The following is a 16,021-nucleotide window of genomic DNA, read 5'->3' on the forward strand; positions in this document are numbered from 1 at the left end:
GGAAAACCCACAGAAAGAACGTGAATAAGCGTGAGTCAACAAAACCCCAATTATGGTCCGAACCTGAAAATTTTACACTCTCGCAAGTTCGAAGAAAACAAAGAGTGTAAAATAAACTTCAACTGACGTTTGATATACATATAGTATATATTCGAGAAATGGTGGTCAGGGAAGCCACTGAACCACTAGATATCAAAATTCGTTCACCCGTTATTCTTAAATTAATAACTCAACCATTTTGAATGAAATAAAATGCTTTTTTTGATAAATAAATATTTTCCATTTATTCAAACAATTAGTTGAAGTGTGTTAATAAATTAGTTAATATAATTATATGCATATGTATGAATGAGTATGTGCTAATTGAATAAACAAAATTACATCGGAAACATTTAATTTAAAGAGTTACGCGCGTGAGATGCTAACTAACTTAAACAACTAGTAAATTAGAATGTGAGTACAGGAAATCATATGGGATTAACTATGGCACAAGGAATCATAAAAATGCACAAAATATATATAAAATTCTGAGCAGGTCTACTGTGCTCTTTAACCAGAAGAGGACTTAACCTAAAAAAGTGCGAAAGCGAAAAGACTTACAACTACAAGATTACTATAAGAGAGGAATTAACAATTTGTTTTATATTTGGCTTAGGTGCTATAGTGTTAACTTTACAACTAGAAAATCGATCGAAAATTGAAAAACCATACTCTAATGCATTGGTACAAGAGTGTACTATCACAAGAGTTGCTGAACTTCAAATACTATAGGCAGCAACTCACAATATTAACGGATCCACAGATATATATCTGTATGTATATACAAAAGCTGGCTCCACTCACTAAACAAATTGTTGGTGAGATTGAGGGATCCTCAAAGACTGGTAGTGGCCTGCAACTTTAAATAGCGCGTACCATTCTCGGTATCTGCTAGGCGGGCTATATGTTCCGAGGCGGCATAGCAGGTGGTCGCAGTGGGCGTGCTCGGTCGGCTGTTGTTCGCACCTTGTCGTATGCGTGTGGCGCCCCATATGAGCACCACCACCGATGTTACGAGTATACCAACGCCCAAGCCGGGCAGGAAACTCTTATTTAGCGAGTCCAAGAAGTTGTATGTGTGCTGCTGTGTAGACTGTTGTGGCTCTTCGTATATTGCATTCGGATTTCGTTTAGAATTCGTGAAATTCTCATCCACTGTATGAGCGACAATGGGAGTAAAGTTGGTTTCGCTGTCGCGATACGAGGGCAGCTCGTTTCTATATGGACGCCTTTGGTATTGTCGTACCTCGGGAATTGCGCCAGGGCTGCTAAGTTGTAGTTTTGTAATGTTGGAGCAGCCTACATTCAGATCGGCGTCGTGGTTTTGCTCCTGCACCATAACGAGGCAGAAACGGTAACTGTGCGGAATAAATAAAAATATATTTTTAATTAACGGTATTTTCTCTTATATGAGTGATAAATACAATACCTTTCTCCGATTTCCAAAGAAGAGCTATCCGGTACAATGACGCTAACAGTATTTTGACCATTCAGCACCTTGCTTTCACAATGGATCTGCAAAGAAATTTGAGGGGCGTTATTATGTAAACTGGTCAATCATGTATTGTACACTTTAAACCTACCGGTGAGTTATCGATCAGTATTTCGTTGATATTCTCTTCTTTGTAGACAAAGATGGCATCGCACATGTAGTCGTTCTTACTCAGGTTAAGTACCCAGGTTAGTATTAAACCGTAATCGGCTGAGAAATGTAGTTCATGTAGTACAATCTGCAAAAGGAAGAACATTTAGAACATATTTTTGCGATTCTGATCTCTCGTGACTTACCTCCTCCGAAAGGTCTTTAATATGCGTGGTATGGTTTTGTCTGGTTATCGCTTCCAACTGTTCGATTATGTTCGCATTATCCTTCTCCACATTGTCCATTTCACAGTTCAAAGTCTCCAACGGCACTTGTATGAGAGGTGCACCCTCCAGCCGAGGCGGTGTTACACAGGTAGCGCTTATTAAATCGCCCGACTGTATTTTAGCCACCTGCAGCCACTCGGCAAACGAACGTATAGTGCAGTCACAAGACAAAGGGTTATCCTGCATGGAGAGACTCTTCAGTTCGCGTGCGCCATCCAAGGCATTTTTCGCAACAATTGAGATATCATTGCCGGCCAATCGCAGGACTTGTAGTGAGGGTAATGGCGTGATCAGATCAGAAGTGAGCGCGCGCAGAAAGTTGTGTGTGAGATCGAGTGTTGTGAGTCGTGTAAGATGTTGCAGCGAGGCACTAGAAATAGCGACAATGCCATTGAAACTGAGGTCCAGGTTCTCTAAGGTACCCAATCCGTAAAACGCGTGGTCTTGTAGCACGTCAATTTGGTTATGACGTAACGAGAGGCTAGTGAGGCCAGACAAATTTTGCAACGCTTTGTTCTGTATGCTCTTGATAAGATTGCGATTTAGCTCCAATGATTCGAGGTTCCTCAAAGCGGGCAAGGTGTTGACAGTTAAGGGACCATTTAGATTATTGGCGGAGAGATCAAGTTGGCTGTTTGAAGAAAGTGATTACATTCAAAGAACAAACAGCTATATTGTTGTGTAAAATTTACCGTAAGTTATAGCAAGCTGTTAGTGCTTTCAGACTTGCCGGGTAATCGCCTAGACGATTGCCTCCCAATTTCAAAACTTCCAATTTCCTTAAGTTCATGAAGGTACGCTGTGATATACTGGATATTTGGTTATTGCTCAGCTCAAGATATACGAGGTTTGACAGACCGGCAAAGTCCGAAGTGCCCAAAGCTTTTATTTTATTATTGGACAAATCTAAACGTTCGAGCGCTGTTAGTGTGGATATCGAGTTCCACGGCACACTTAAGAGCGCATTTGCCGGGAGACCTACAGGATGAAAGGATTAAACATTTAGTAAACTATTAAGAAAATTGGAAGAAATAAGTAAGTGTTGGATAGAGCGATACTAACCTAAGGCTTGCAGGGGTCCTTTTATACCCAAAAACGCCGATTTATGAACGCGCTTAATTTCACCGGAGGAAATTACCAAACCATATAGAGATATGCCTTCGAAAATCTTTGCATCACTCAAGAAGGTTACATTCCTCAACGAACAATCCAGCAGCGAGATGGTATATGGTGACACCCTCAAATTGCTGGCAAGCACCTACAGGAAACACTCCAATATTGAATTTACTAAATTTTATAGAAAGCACGCTAATTTTACCGTTAAACCATGCAAATCGCCGGTACAGCGCAGTGTATGCGGTAGGTCACAACCGCATTCCAGACTCCGCGAACTCGTGACGTTCGGACACTTCCACTCCACACTGGGATCGTAAACGGGAATGGCCGATATTTCGCCCGCCTTTCGTCGCTTCGGCAAGCCCTTGTTGTACAGCTTTCCTGTCATCTTCAGCGCTGGCGGTGGGTGCGGTATCTTAGGCGCAGGTGTTGGCTTCAACGACGAAGAACCAGCACCGCCGGCTAACATAACTGCATTGGACATGTCATCATCCGTGTTGTTGCTGTTGTTCGCCATTGTTCTAGTGGCTGTCATGTATGGTGAACTCTTCGTTAATAATGTGATTGTTGTCAGTGCCGCTGTCGGGTTCATGGCTGGTGTGGCCGCTGTTGTCGTTGCTGTATCGACATGCAAAATATGCAAATCATTGCCCAACGCCGCACTGATTGAAACGATGAGGATTAAAGTGAGCAATTGTTGTGTGTGTGGGCTGGAATCAAGAAAAGAAAGCGTGGATGCATAAACATTAAAATACTTCCTTATTACAAACATAAGCGATTAATAACAACGCATCATTAGCGACGCATGTGACGCCGAAGTGACAAATAATTCACTCAAATGTGTGTATGTGTGTGTGAACTCAATTACGCTAATCATAACAAATTCAGTCACATTTTAATTCAGTCACACATTTCTGAACTCAATTCTTCAACTAGGAAAATTATGCTTAACTTAAGTGACTTGCTAAATGTTTATTGTGCCAGTAATCAGACTAGATACGCTGGCGTCTATTAGCTAATTAGGTCTAGTTTCTATTTGCGATGTGAATATATATTTTTCTTGGGAAAATTACTGAACACTATCTCAGAAAACAGATATAAATATATGGGATTTTCAATCGCACAAATAGTGGGGTTTCTTGTGGAAAATGTATATCTCTAGGTCTCAATTTATTCTTCAGACCTTTATTCAGATCCTGTCTCAACTCTCGAATCAGTGCCGAAGACCAGACTCGACGAGAAAAGCTCATGGTAAAGCTCTGTCAACGCCTTAAGATATTATTATAATCTCTATATCTTCTAGGCAATTACCGTTTTATTCGTTTCAACAAGTGCTTAATCGAAGAATCCTCAAGAAAATCGCTATTTCAGTGGACGACTTTGGCTGAAAAATATGAAACGAATAAAGCATGCTTGACTACAATAACTCTCGATTTTTTCCTCACTTTCTCACACAAATCTTTCTAAATACATATTAAGAGATGAGTATGTCTCTTTAACAGTTTTGCTTTCTTCTCACCTTAGAAAAGTTTTTTAAAAATATTGAATCAATGACAGTCATTTAAATATATATACATGTGTATGTATATTTGTATTCTCGCTGATATTTTTCCATCGCATTATAGTTTTTGGGTCAAGACGGAAAACGTCAACAATTTGACACATATAAACAAAATGATTGTCAGATGCATAACAAACTTGCAAGATAACTGCATTAGATGCAAACCGATTTGCCAATTAGTAGCATTAACCCTGTCTTGACTCATTGGCGGAGGTGAGATTTTATGTTTGGAAAGGGAGAATCAAAAAACCTGAAAGAGATCGCAATCAGAAATTTCCAAGTCTAACAGGAGACCTCATTGGCTAAAGTCCTTCCATTGTTTACGCCGAGAACGAACACTCAGTGAAATCAAGGGATAAGCTCATACTGCCTCGGAACTATGAAGCTCACTCTTCGTTACGCCAGTGTTAAGGCGAAAACGAAAGTGAGTCTCTAGTGTCTTCGAGAACACACACAATTGAAAGTAGCGGTTCTTCCAAGTCCCATGCATGTCGTGTGTGTCTATTATTTAATTCATAACTTTAACGCTGCCATCGCCGCCATTCAAATCCAATTATGTTTATTTTTACCGTCTTCGATGTCGTTTTGATTACCGTCTGCGAACGTCCCACACACAGAGCGCACTCATGAGCACTTGAGCAACTAGTGCGGCAGCTGATGAAGATGTTGACTTTATGCTAATGTTTCACAGAACAGTGCTAGAACACGAAGTGGATTTTTATTAGTCGAAATGGATGCTGCACGAAAAGTGGCAAATTATGTGGGGACACCGGAGCAGAGCATCGCGAAAAGTGGAAAATTTAGCTGCGGAGATGACGTTGCACTAACGCGGTGGTGGGGCCGGCCCCCGAGGCTTTAAAAACCTTAATTCCTCTGGCTGTGCGACAGTAGTGCGGTAACACTGAAGCGTGGAGCTTGAACTGTGAAAGCTGTGGAAAGTGAACGCATAAATTCGCAATCCTTTAGCGCGGCCTAGATGCATAGCAAGGTGATAGCAATCCTTACGCATATCCTGAAGGCGATACGTAGTTCTACGGCATATTTGCAGCGCCTAGTGTACTAGGAATCGCAAGTTTTCCACACAAGTGCTTATATAAGTGTGTAAGCAACAACAAGCTGCGCCTGCAGTCAGGAGTCAAAGAATTAATTAACCTGCCGCTATTTTTGTCGCGCCTTTTGTTCAATAAATTCACAGTGCCGACTTAATCAAATTGTTTTAAATTGCATTAAGTATTTACATACCCACAAACAATCGCACCAAAAACGTGGAAAATATTTTTAATCGGTTCCTGGAACCGCTGTTCTTATCAACCCATAATAAACACTACATAATACAAAATACAAAATACGGAAAATACAAAATGCGCTTTAAATCGAAAATAGCCATTTTGAGTATATCGGTGGTGTTGAGTTGCTGCCTGTGGACGCACAGTGAGGCAAAAATGCTCACGCGATGCCAACTTGCCAAGGAATTGTTGGCTCACGATTTCCCAAGGAGTTATCTCTCAAATTGTGAGTATCGTGTTTTGCTTCAGAAAAGAGTGGTTACAAGTGGTATCTATAATTTTGATGCTGATAAATCCATTATGGAATGGAATGGAATACTGCGAAGTTACATACATATATTCGAATTTCATATTTTAATTTTTTTTTGTTAGGGGTGTGTCTGGTGGAAAATGAGAGCGGCCGAAGTACTTCAAAAGTCCAGCAATTAGCTAATCACAGCGTGAGCTTTGGACTTTTTCAGGTTAGTTCAATTGCTTAACCACTGATACAACTGATCAGGTGATCTATATCATATCCATTCGTTTGACTAACCATCGTCTAGTGAAACAATTAGATTTATATTGCTTTATTTGCTTGAACTTTTAGATAAACAATAAGAATTGGTGTCGAAAAGGTCGAAAGGGCGGAATATGCAATATCAAATGTGAAGGTAAGTACGTAGGATCCTATCCTATCCTCGTATCCTACGAGTAATTTAGTACCCTTAAGTACAGATTATTCTTTCAAAATTTTCATCTTTTTTTTTGTTTTATAAAATTTGGTTACAAAGAAGTCATTGTAACCTAGTAAGCAATATACATACATATATAACCTACAATGGAAGAGAAATCTCTAGAAAATTCGGTTAGCATGTGATTGACTGCGAAGGTCGTGTGATATGAGATATTTATTACCTTTGTGGTTTAAAAACTGATTTTAAAAGGTATATTGTTAGACCCGGTGCTACTCATATTTCGAAATTGCAGATGGTGAAGTCAGATCCTTACGCTTATTGGTTTCTTTAAAAAAAAAATTAACTTTGGACTTCTCAACATTCTCATCGATCATTCATCAAATAGTCATCGATCTCTGCTCATTCTCAATGGAACTGATCTTCTTTACGCTTGTTCCGAATACTTAGCGATATGAAAATATTGACTTGTTTGTCTTTATACATTATTTCTGCCGTTAGCAACATTTCTAGTAAATCATTTATGGCAAGAAAATGTCACAGGTTTTAATTATCATTCCTCTAATTTGCTTAACAAATTTCTGTTTATGAATGCAAAGAACGTTCTTGCTGGACGACGAACGTGCTTGTTAATGAAGCTGACGCAAATCAGGGTTTTACACGCTCTCGTTGCATTCATTTAATATTCAAAATATTTCTCGAAAGATAATCAGTTTAAAGACGGCCTAACAACATTTTTATATCGGCAATCTCCGTGGCAGATAGAAAGCTGCCAATACTTGACAGCTGTCAGACGATTTGCTAGCAATAACTGTCTCCTTAAGTACAACAATTTTAGATAGAAAATCAATTTTTTACAATTTCAAATGAGAACACTGTTCATATGCTTCGAAAATGCCTGATTGGTGTAATTGCTTTTTATACAAATTGAATTGTTTTCTATATAAATATGTACACGAGTAATACATATGCCATGTAGATTGCCTTATCTCCCTAATATGCAAGCGCAAGCTTTAATTCAAATTAAAAAAAGTATATATTTTAATGATTACTCAAATATGAGTTTATATTGCCATTGTGTTAAATTTAATTGTTTTTTATATTTTTGCTAGATTTTTTGAACGATGAAATCTCCGATGATTCCCGTTGCGCCATGCAAATTTTCAACAGACATGGCTTTCAGGCTTGGCCCGGCTGGGTCAATAAGTGTCGTGGACGCACGCTGCCCGACGTCTCCAGGTGCTGAGCACATCTAACGCTAATCGTGAATGCGCGTCGGAGTTAGACTATAGGCTCTTGCATAAGGCTACATGTGGACAACTGATTGTAACGGGCGAAGTGCATAATATAAACATACATTTTTAATGAGAATCAATGACTTTTTATACAAACAAACCATTTACCCTTAAGCTTCTCATGGCATACAAATCAACCACATAAATTAGTTTCGAATTTGCGTTGAAGAATGCGCTTACAAATTTACACATACAAACATACATACATATTATATTTTAAAGGAATATTTTTAAATTATTTTTAAGTTTTATAAATTCGATTTTAAGTAGCGAAAATTGGCTCAATAAATTATTATCTTATTGAATACTTACATAAACCCATGTATATATTTAAAAAAATTTTCCAAAAAATATTATTTGAGGGAGGAGCTAATGATAATTTATTATTTTCAATTTTATCTCAAATACTCTCAATTATCTCTCTAAAAAATCAATAAAAATAATAAATTTATAAAATATATATAAATCAAATGAACATATAGTATATTCGTGAGTACTCAAGCAAGGTGACATTAAAGATTTATATTTATAAGAAAACAATATATAAATAGGCAGCGTACACTTCGTGAGCCGCTCATTGGTATGCAGAGGTGTCGTCAATTTACAATTTCCGTTTTAGCGCAATTGTTGTTTTTGTAGTATTTTGTTTCGCAAATATGGCAATCTCTTATCAACGCAATTGATAAGATGAACAATGAAACGATAAAAAACACTTTATCACAGTGAAATGTTTCAACCAGCTCTTATACGCTGATAAAGAAAACATACAAGTCAATATATATATATGTATGTATGTACATATGTGTATGTAGAAGAAATATTTCTTGGAAATAAGAGCGAACGACTAACACACATACACGCGCATACATATACATATATAATTTGCGTGTATCTCGTGTGTTTTCGCGTCATTTATGTTTTGAAGCCAATTTTAGCAATAAGCCCCACTTCGAAACAGCTGTCACCCACGCTCGAAATAGCTCCCATAAACATGTATATGTACATGCTGTGTGTGTATGTACGGCGCATCGGTTGGCTTGAGAGAGCGTTTTGAATACAAAATGTTTTAAAAGTTGTGCTTAGCCACAATCTAATGAGAAATAATATGCTAATTATACTCGAACCGTGCAATGGGTTTCTTTGCGTTACCCTACAGCCGGTATAAGCAGGAGTGTTAAGTTTCTTTAAGAAAATGTGTTAAATTCAAAAAAACATATCAAAATCAATTGCCTTTTTAAACTTCAAGTTAGTGTAAGAGTCACTACTACAAACTGTAGTGAAGGTCCGATTTTGTCTATATCCGAAATATAAATTGATAAGATTTACATCCCATTGATAAGAATTAGAAAGATACATTTTCGAAAAATGAAAATAATGGTCAGAGTCGAATTATAAAAGGTTCATTTTCTATTTTGGTATAGGAAAAAATGTTTCTATTTTAATATATTTGAAATGTGAGCCGACGTAGAAAGAATATACGCGATCGTTGATTTTGTGACACTACCAAATGATTAAATAGCAATTTACACCAAGCCCGACAGTCATGGTTTAAATTTATATATTATTAATGTTTTATATATTATTAAAGGTATGGAAATGCACTTACCTTTGCCAAACTGACTATTAGGACTCCCTTTAGTGCGAAATGGACATGCTTCGGATTTTCAAGAAAATTGAATACAACAATTACGATAATATATAGGATAGACATGATTTCCCAATCAATCCGACATGTAGAACTATTGTCGCTGCACGATTCCATAATCGAATATGCAACGGATCCAACTACCGCTTACGGAATCCTAAAGACAAAATGAACGATCAAATTTCGAAAAGGTTAAAACACTACAGAGGACTCTGCCAACAACACCATCAACGTTTTCCATCAAAACAACCACGTCAATACCGGTGAACTTGAGATGTCTCAATTACTGTCTTAAAGTTGAGGCAAATAAATTGAGTTCCTGTATAGCGCGCATCGCCAGTGTCCTATGCCGACAGGAATTAATGAACGAACACCAACATACAGCTTCTACCAACACACCTTCGGGCACTTGTCGCTCGCAATGTATGTAAACAGAACTGTGTTCAAAATAAAGAAAGCAACAAAAACAAAAGACCAAAACATGTTCCATTCACGGTTTAGTTACCGCTTTGGGATCATTAAGCGCACATCGCTTTAGTTAGCCGCACGATCGGATCGCTTGTCGCTATCTTTCGAAACGCTTGTTCTTCTCTGTTGTAGTTGGCATTGTTGCGCGCGCACAAAGCAAAACTAACTAATTAGAAGTGAACACGAAACTACATACATACAACAAATGTAAACAACAATAACAAACGAAAACTAATTAATAAATCATCAACGAATTCAAACTAACTTTTAACTAAATTTTTGCAAATAATCAATAAACGAAAATCGAAAATCTAAAATCGCAAAGTACAACAAAAATACATATTTACATATACGAGTATACTTCGATTAAACAGTAAATATTTTGAAGGAATTTCGCAAATTGTGTGTTGTTGTTGCAGTTGCCACGCGTCTAAGTGTTACCCCGAAATCGTGATACAAAGTTAGAATAAACAAACGCTTCTCACCTGTTCGATTTGTTGTCCCTGTGTTTGTGTGTGTGTACTCGTGCGCACGTGAGATTATCGAGCGGCTGTATTAAGTAAGAACTTTCACCTGTCCCAACTATTACGTATGAAATAAATCCCCACACACACGCACACAGAAACAAATAATCACTTAATTATACAAACATGCTCACGCTCATTAAGAATAAGCCGGCGAAGTGAGATTAAAGATTAGCATTAAGACTAGATTGCACATAATTGCGTTTTGCTCGTCAAAGTGATTTGCCTGCTCGTTCTTCATATTTATTATATTTATGTCTGCGCTGTTTGTTTTGGCTTTTACATTGCTTTTGTTGTTTGTGCCTGTGCCTGACCTTGAATTATTTTGTTTTTATTTTGTGTTGTTGTTTTCGATTATTTTCAGTTACATACATACATACAAACATTCAGTATCGATCAATTGGGGGAATTAAATATCGTAGCTAATAAAACTTGTCAGTCTCCCATCAATTTCGTGATTTGCCTACATTAAGCTAAGCAAGTTACAAAACGGGGGCTTCACGGCAGCACAGAGGTATATACAATGGTTGCGCAGCCTACGTGTAGTACCGTCAGTATACAATAGTTAGTCATAGTCCAGATGGGTTTTTAGCGTTAATTTCCATTTTGAGCCTAGTGAACTAATTCTCATCTCGTGTAATTTGGCGAATTATCGCTTGATTCTTCGGTATTTGATTTAAATATAATTGCGGTTGTTGCTGTGAAATGTAAACGGCATGACTAACCGTATCACCGATTCACCGGAAAGTTGCGGAAACCGCAGTGGTCGGACCAGCAATGTTCCTGGAGCTAAATATAGTAGTATTGTATGCAGTTCTCTTTGACTTCATCGACAAAGAGAGCTGACTTTATATTCAAGAGATTCTAAATTCAGTGTTGCTCAAGCAGTGGTTACTGTTAAGTAGGGTTTGTCGACTTGTGCTTGTTCACTAGCAGAAATATAGTTTTGTTTCAAATTATTATTTCCTCATCCAAAGGATTTAGTTATTGAACCAGTATTCTGCAACTCTTTAAGTTCAATTTGTTGGACATTCCAGCTATAGAAACTCTCTCGTTAACCAACAACAATAATTAGCTAAACCAAATTTTTGTAGATTAGTTAATGTGAGTATGAATTATATATTTTCTTATCCAAAATGGTTGATTCTTTATTGTTGGCCTTTAGAACCAGCTTATCTACTAAAGAGTACTTATCTAAAGATAATATTGTTGGATTTCCAAAAAATATTATTGTTTGCACGCCTCCAGATATCAAACAAGTTGATAACATTAATCCGAGAAACTTTAAATTCGTTTTTGTGTTTCTATGGATGGGTACTAAACTAGAAATGTGTTTGTATATATGTTGTTTTGAACCTTTTCTTTTGATTTGCGAAAAAACGGATGGAGTTCCTAAGGCATCAAGTTTTGTGTTATTTGTGTCTGTGCATCCTTTTTTGGAAGGATTTTTATGTCCATGGCATTTATTCTTATTATTGTTTTAATCTTATACTTTTCCAAAGTTAGAGAAAACTTAAAATGAGTTCTATGTTACCAGATGGGACGTAGTTTTGTTGAAAGAACTTTTTAGATTTCGTCACTTTTTGTAAGATTGATTTCTCATAAGAAGTTTAATACCTATTATACTATGACAAATTTAAAAAACACTGCAACCCTTGATGCTGACATGTTGAGGTCCCCACCCCCCATAATACATCAAAATATATGTAGAACTAGCACTAGCGATTATCATCTAACATTATCACTAACACTAAGTGTTGTTCTGTCTTATACCGGTCGAAATTTTATTTATATTTTGTAGCGACTTACAAATGGCTCGCCATATTTTCCTGTTGGCCTCACTGCTGCTGAGCTGCCTACTGCTAGGCGCTCAGGTGGATGCCAAAGAATATATGCGTTGTCAATTAGCGCGAGAGCTTTTGCAGAAATACGGCATTAACAAGACTTTTCTTTCCAACTGTAAGTAGAACTCATCACAGGCTTTTTTATTTGAATTTAATATTATCCGCTGCGGCAGGGATCTGCTTGGTCGAACACGAAAGTAATTTAAGTACCAAAGCGGTGAAGCGGAATCCCAACGGCAGCGCCAGTTACGGACTCTTCCAGATCAGCAGCAAAGAATGGTGTGGCGTTAGTCGCAAGGGTGGCCTTTGCGATAAGAAATGTGAAGGTAAGCGAAGCCAAATACTTATACTGAAGTAGGATATTTGCCAAGAACTTGATCAATTTTATATTTGAACCAAAACGCAGACTTCCTGGATGACAACATTGCCGATGATGTGGCGTGTGCGAAGCGTATATTCGAACGAGCGGGTTTCAAAAATTGGCCCGGCTGGAAGGCGTCATGCCGCAACACCCAGAACCTGCCGAATCTTGGCGTGTTTTGCAACATACAGACAGTGAGAGCGACACGAGCATTACGAATTAAACAGCATGATACTTATTAAAATTTTAATATTAAATAGGTTTAAACGATAGTGGAACAGGGTGGAGTGTAGTGGCATTTTGTTGCCACCAAACAGCAAAATGCTACACCATACTTCCCATAGACATATGTACGTCACCAATTGCGTGACTTTATTACGGAACTCCACACCTACGATTGGCAACGCTACTTACTGTATAAAAATAAATAAATATTGAAAAAGAAACGAAAGAATTAAAATATTTCTCAGAAAAAAAATTAGAATTAAATTGTTAAAAAACATTCGTCAAAATCAATAATATTTTTATTTAAAAATTAGTAGTTAATTATTTAAGATATTTCATTAAAATTATGAATTTCTTTTGAGCTTCGCTATGTAGTAAGTGAACAAGTCTTTTTGAACATATTATTAAGATTGTTAAACTGATCTCTTGATTTTACTTTTTAGTTTTAAAGAATGTGTCTCGATATCAGCCTAGAACTTTAAAAGTCTTAAAGAATTACCAATGTATCATTTTGTACTTATTTATAAAAATTATAGTATATGGACTGACTTTCTTCTTCTTCTGTTGTCTGACTTTTTGCTAAAGTGATCATCATGAACTCACTCTCGGTGTTGACTTGACCTTGACCACTAATTTGTTGAAGTTTCTAGTGTTGTTTTTGTCGAATATTGTAGTTGGCAACTCTGTTCGAAATTACCGTTTCTGTTATGACCTTATAAAGTGGGCTAATGAATATTTTCAGACGACCAAAATTGATAAAAAATTAATAAAATTGTATACTTTATTATATAATTTTAAATTGAAAGATTTAAAGAAAAAACAGTTATCTCCCCGATGGTCTAAAATATTGTAATAAAGTTCTCGAGAAGGCCGAAACGGTTTCGGCACAAACTTCCATTGTCTCTGTTTGAACTTTTGCCGCCGCAAAGCGCCTCAAAGCAAATCGGAAACATGAAATATTTTTTCATCATCTACTTGTGTATATTTTCCGCCACTAGCTAACAGTATTTTCTGAAATATAGTTACTAAGGCAGTAGCCTATCAAAACAATTCATAATTAGCAAGTAGTGGAAGTAAAGAGATAGCCAGAGAAGCCGAGAAAAGAATGTTTCAATGATTTTACTTTTCGAGCTATCATTCATTATCAGCTGTACTATATTCTGTTGCTGTTGTTATTGTCGGTAGTTTAGTAAACATCGGCGATAATTGGCTATAATGAAGCCAAAGTGGCCGACAAGCGAACAGCAGAGATAGCTGTGAGAAAACGGAAAGTGTTAATGGTGGCAAATATTGATTATACTATATACTTTAGGTAAACCAAAAATAACACTGTGATAGTCAAAAAAAAAGACAAGACCAAATTCGACGGTTTCCCCTATTTCGGGTCCTACGAATCGAACTGCATCATTACTTTTTTGAGTTACAATCATGGTTTCATACAAAATTTTTTTGAAGTTTTTCATCAAAGTGGCCCATTGTAAGAGAAAGGCACTTTTTTCTTCGGTCTCTAACTTTTTTAATGTTGACTTTTTTGGTAAACTTTCTTTGGCAAAGCTTCTCAGAATAAGTCCGTCTTTAAGTTCTTAGATGACTGTAAACCCCAAAATCAATGTTTTTTGTGTCCTTATAGCCAATATGTAAAAAAAACTGAAATTTAATCCATTTTTTTAATGTTTTTGCCCTCAGGTTTCGTCAATATTTTAATTTACCCTTTGATACTTATACATTAAGTGACACCCCATCACATTATAAACCATTGCTTAGGAATGCACCGGTCTGAAGATTGGAAAAAATATGTATATGACATGGTAGACGCTTTTGAAGAAATAGGTGTGAATATGTCCTTAAAAATTTATTTCTTTCACCATCACAAGGACCATTTTGAGCAGCAAGTTCCGACTGAATCCGATGAGCATGGAGAAAGATTTCATCAAGTCGCCGCCCCCTTGAGCATTGGTACAGCGGAAAAAAGCTTGACTCGTTGCTTGCTGATTTGTGTTGGACATTGATAGATGTCTTATTAAATTTAATTTAAATATTGTGTACAAATTTATGATACTTATTGATAACAGTTATAAGATACAAAAATAATAAAATAGCATACAAACATAGTTAGTGTAGCTTTTTTAAAAAATACAAATTTTGTTAAGTTTTTTTTTTCTAATGGTTAGTTTTCTCAGAACGTTGTCTTTGCTTAAGTTTCTTACTATTACAAGATGTCACTTAATGTATAAGTATCAAAGGGTAAATTAAAATATTGACGAAACCTGAGGGCAAAAACATTAAAAAAATGGATTAAATTTCAGTTTTTTCGACATATTGGCTATAAGGACACAAAAAACATTGATTTTGGGGTTTACAGTCCTCTAAGAACTTAAAGACAGACTTATTCTGAGAAGCTTTGCCAAAGAAAGTTTACCAAAAAAGTCAACATTAAAAAAGTTAGAGACCGAAGAAAAAAGTGCCTTTCTCTTACAATGGGCCACTTTGATGAAAAACTTCAAAAAAAAATTTTGTATGAAACCATGATTGTAACTCAAAAAAGTAATGATGCAGTTCGATTCGTAGGACCCGAAATAGGGGGAAACCGTCGAATTTGGTCTTGTCTTTTTTTTTTTGGAAAAAAAACTATCACAGTGTAATTAGTGAAACTAATATTCTGGCTGGACATCTGTTGCATACTTTGACCTTTCAACTTTGTATATTCTTCACTCAAAGTGTAGGACAACAAAAGAGAGACCTGATCTTTATCCATGAAAATTTTAGTGATTTCCCTCACAAGAATTCATTTTCTCTACCATACTCGCGGCCGTAACAACATTCTAGCAACAAACTCTTCCATCTCCATGCAGATCACAACAAAAAAGAAGAGGCCAAAAATGCTTCCATTATACAACAAGTAACCATAAATGTCAACCGTGGGCGTTCTCAACAAAATCCAAAGAACTCACTACTATTAGAACAACAACAAACGCGAACCCAATCAAAATATTTATAAACATACTCTAAATATATGTACATATATACATATATATAAGGTGAGTGCGAGTGTGATTGCGTGAAATAAAAGTTGACTCTCAATTGCGTTATTTATCTGCTCATGTGCGCAGGTTGGTT

The 16,021-nt window shown here is 36.7% G+C and overlaps 3 protein-coding genes and 1 long non-coding RNA gene across 10 annotated transcripts in view; 3 read left to right on the forward strand and 1 right to left on the reverse strand.

Annotated features, from left to right (window-relative positions):
• Positions 1-613: 613 nt before the first annotated feature.
• Positions 614-16,021, reverse strand: part of Lrig3_1 (toll-like receptor 9) — a 30,168-nt gene continuing 14,760 nt past the window's right edge. The window contains exons 2-8 of the mRNA XM_011198064.3: positions 3,227-3,734; positions 2,971-3,166; positions 2,601-2,886; positions 1,828-2,539; positions 1,623-1,769; positions 1,469-1,554; positions 614-1,397 (exon numbers count right to left, since the gene is read on the reverse strand). Coding sequence (XP_011196366.2) covers positions 875-1,397; positions 1,469-1,554; positions 1,623-1,769; positions 1,828-2,539; positions 2,601-2,886; positions 2,971-3,166; positions 3,227-3,734 — 2,458 coding nt within the window. The 3' untranslated portion in view covers positions 614-874. The remainder of the gene's footprint in view (positions 1,398-1,468; positions 1,555-1,622; positions 1,770-1,827; positions 2,540-2,600; positions 2,887-2,970; positions 3,167-3,226; positions 3,735-16,021) is intronic.
• Positions 4,937-7,824, forward strand: LOC105221249 (lysozyme). Its single transcript, XM_011198062.3, has 4 exons — positions 4,937-6,097; positions 6,244-6,332; positions 6,458-6,521; positions 7,655-7,824. Exons 1-4 carry the CDS (start codon positions 5,947-5,949, stop codon positions 7,786-7,788), a joined length of 438 nt encoding a protein of 145 aa, XP_011196364.1. The 5' UTR covers positions 4,937-5,946; the 3' UTR covers positions 7,789-7,824.
• Positions 9,972-13,270, forward strand: LOC105221247 (lysozyme c-1). 7 transcript variants are annotated; one of them, XM_011198061.3, is made up of 5 exons: positions 9,973-10,509; positions 12,276-12,433; positions 12,492-12,644; positions 12,725-12,873; positions 12,940-13,270. In XM_011198061.3, the coding sequence occupies exons 2-5, from the start codon at positions 12,286-12,288 to the stop codon at positions 12,943-12,945; spliced, it is 456 nt and encodes a 151-aa protein (XP_011196363.1). In that variant the 5' UTR covers positions 9,973-10,509; positions 12,276-12,285; the 3' UTR covers positions 12,946-13,270. The 7 variants fall into 7 exon arrangements, with proteins under 7 accessions (XP_011196357.2, XP_054090673.1, XP_011196359.2 ...); XM_011198055.3 differs by having other exon boundaries at positions 9,972-10,509; positions 12,725-13,270; XM_054234698.1 differs by having other exon boundaries at positions 9,972-10,410; positions 12,725-13,270.
• LOC128922797 (uncharacterized) lies at positions 14,358-15,373 on the forward strand. The gene is made up of 2 exons (XR_008471983.1): positions 14,358-14,712; positions 14,779-15,373. It is a non-coding gene; the product is annotated as an uncharacterized LOC128922797 (long non-coding RNA).

The sequence above is a fragment of the Zeugodacus cucurbitae genome, chromosome 6 (genome assembly GCF_028554725.1).
Source record: "Zeugodacus cucurbitae isolate PBARC_wt_2022May chromosome 6, idZeuCucr1.2, whole genome shotgun sequence".
Lineage (NCBI taxonomy): Eukaryota > Metazoa > Arthropoda > Insecta > Diptera > Tephritidae > Zeugodacus > Zeugodacus cucurbitae.

What these genes read in the sequence shown, in the direction of transcription:
- LOC105221249 (XM_011198062.3), top strand. Translation starts at nt 5,947, where the DNA reads ATGCGCTTTAAATCGAAAATAGCCATTTTGAGTATATCGGTGGTGTTG. An exon ending in TGAGCTTTGGACTTTTTCAG is followed by an intron (nt 6,333 to 6,457) that starts GTTAGTTCAATT and finishes TTGAACTTTTAG; the next exon opens with ATAAACAATAAGAATTGGTG. An exon ending in ATGCAATATCAAATGTGAAG is followed by an intron (nt 6,522 to 7,654) that starts GTAAGTACGTAG and finishes TATTTTTGCTAG; the next exon opens with ATTTTTTGAACGATGAAATC.
- LOC105221247 (XM_011198055.3), top strand. Translation starts at nt 12,286, where the DNA reads ATGGCTCGCCATATTTTCCTGTTGGCCTCACTGCTGCTGAGCTGCCTA. An exon ending in CAAGACTTTTCTTTCCAACT is followed by an intron (nt 12,434 to 12,491) that starts GTAAGTAGAACT and finishes CCGCTGCGGCAG; the next exon opens with GGATCTGCTTGGTCGAACAC. An exon ending in TTGCGATAAGAAATGTGAAG is followed by an intron (nt 12,645 to 12,724) that starts GTAAGCGAAGCC and finishes ACCAAAACGCAG; the next exon opens with ACTTCCTGGATGACAACATT.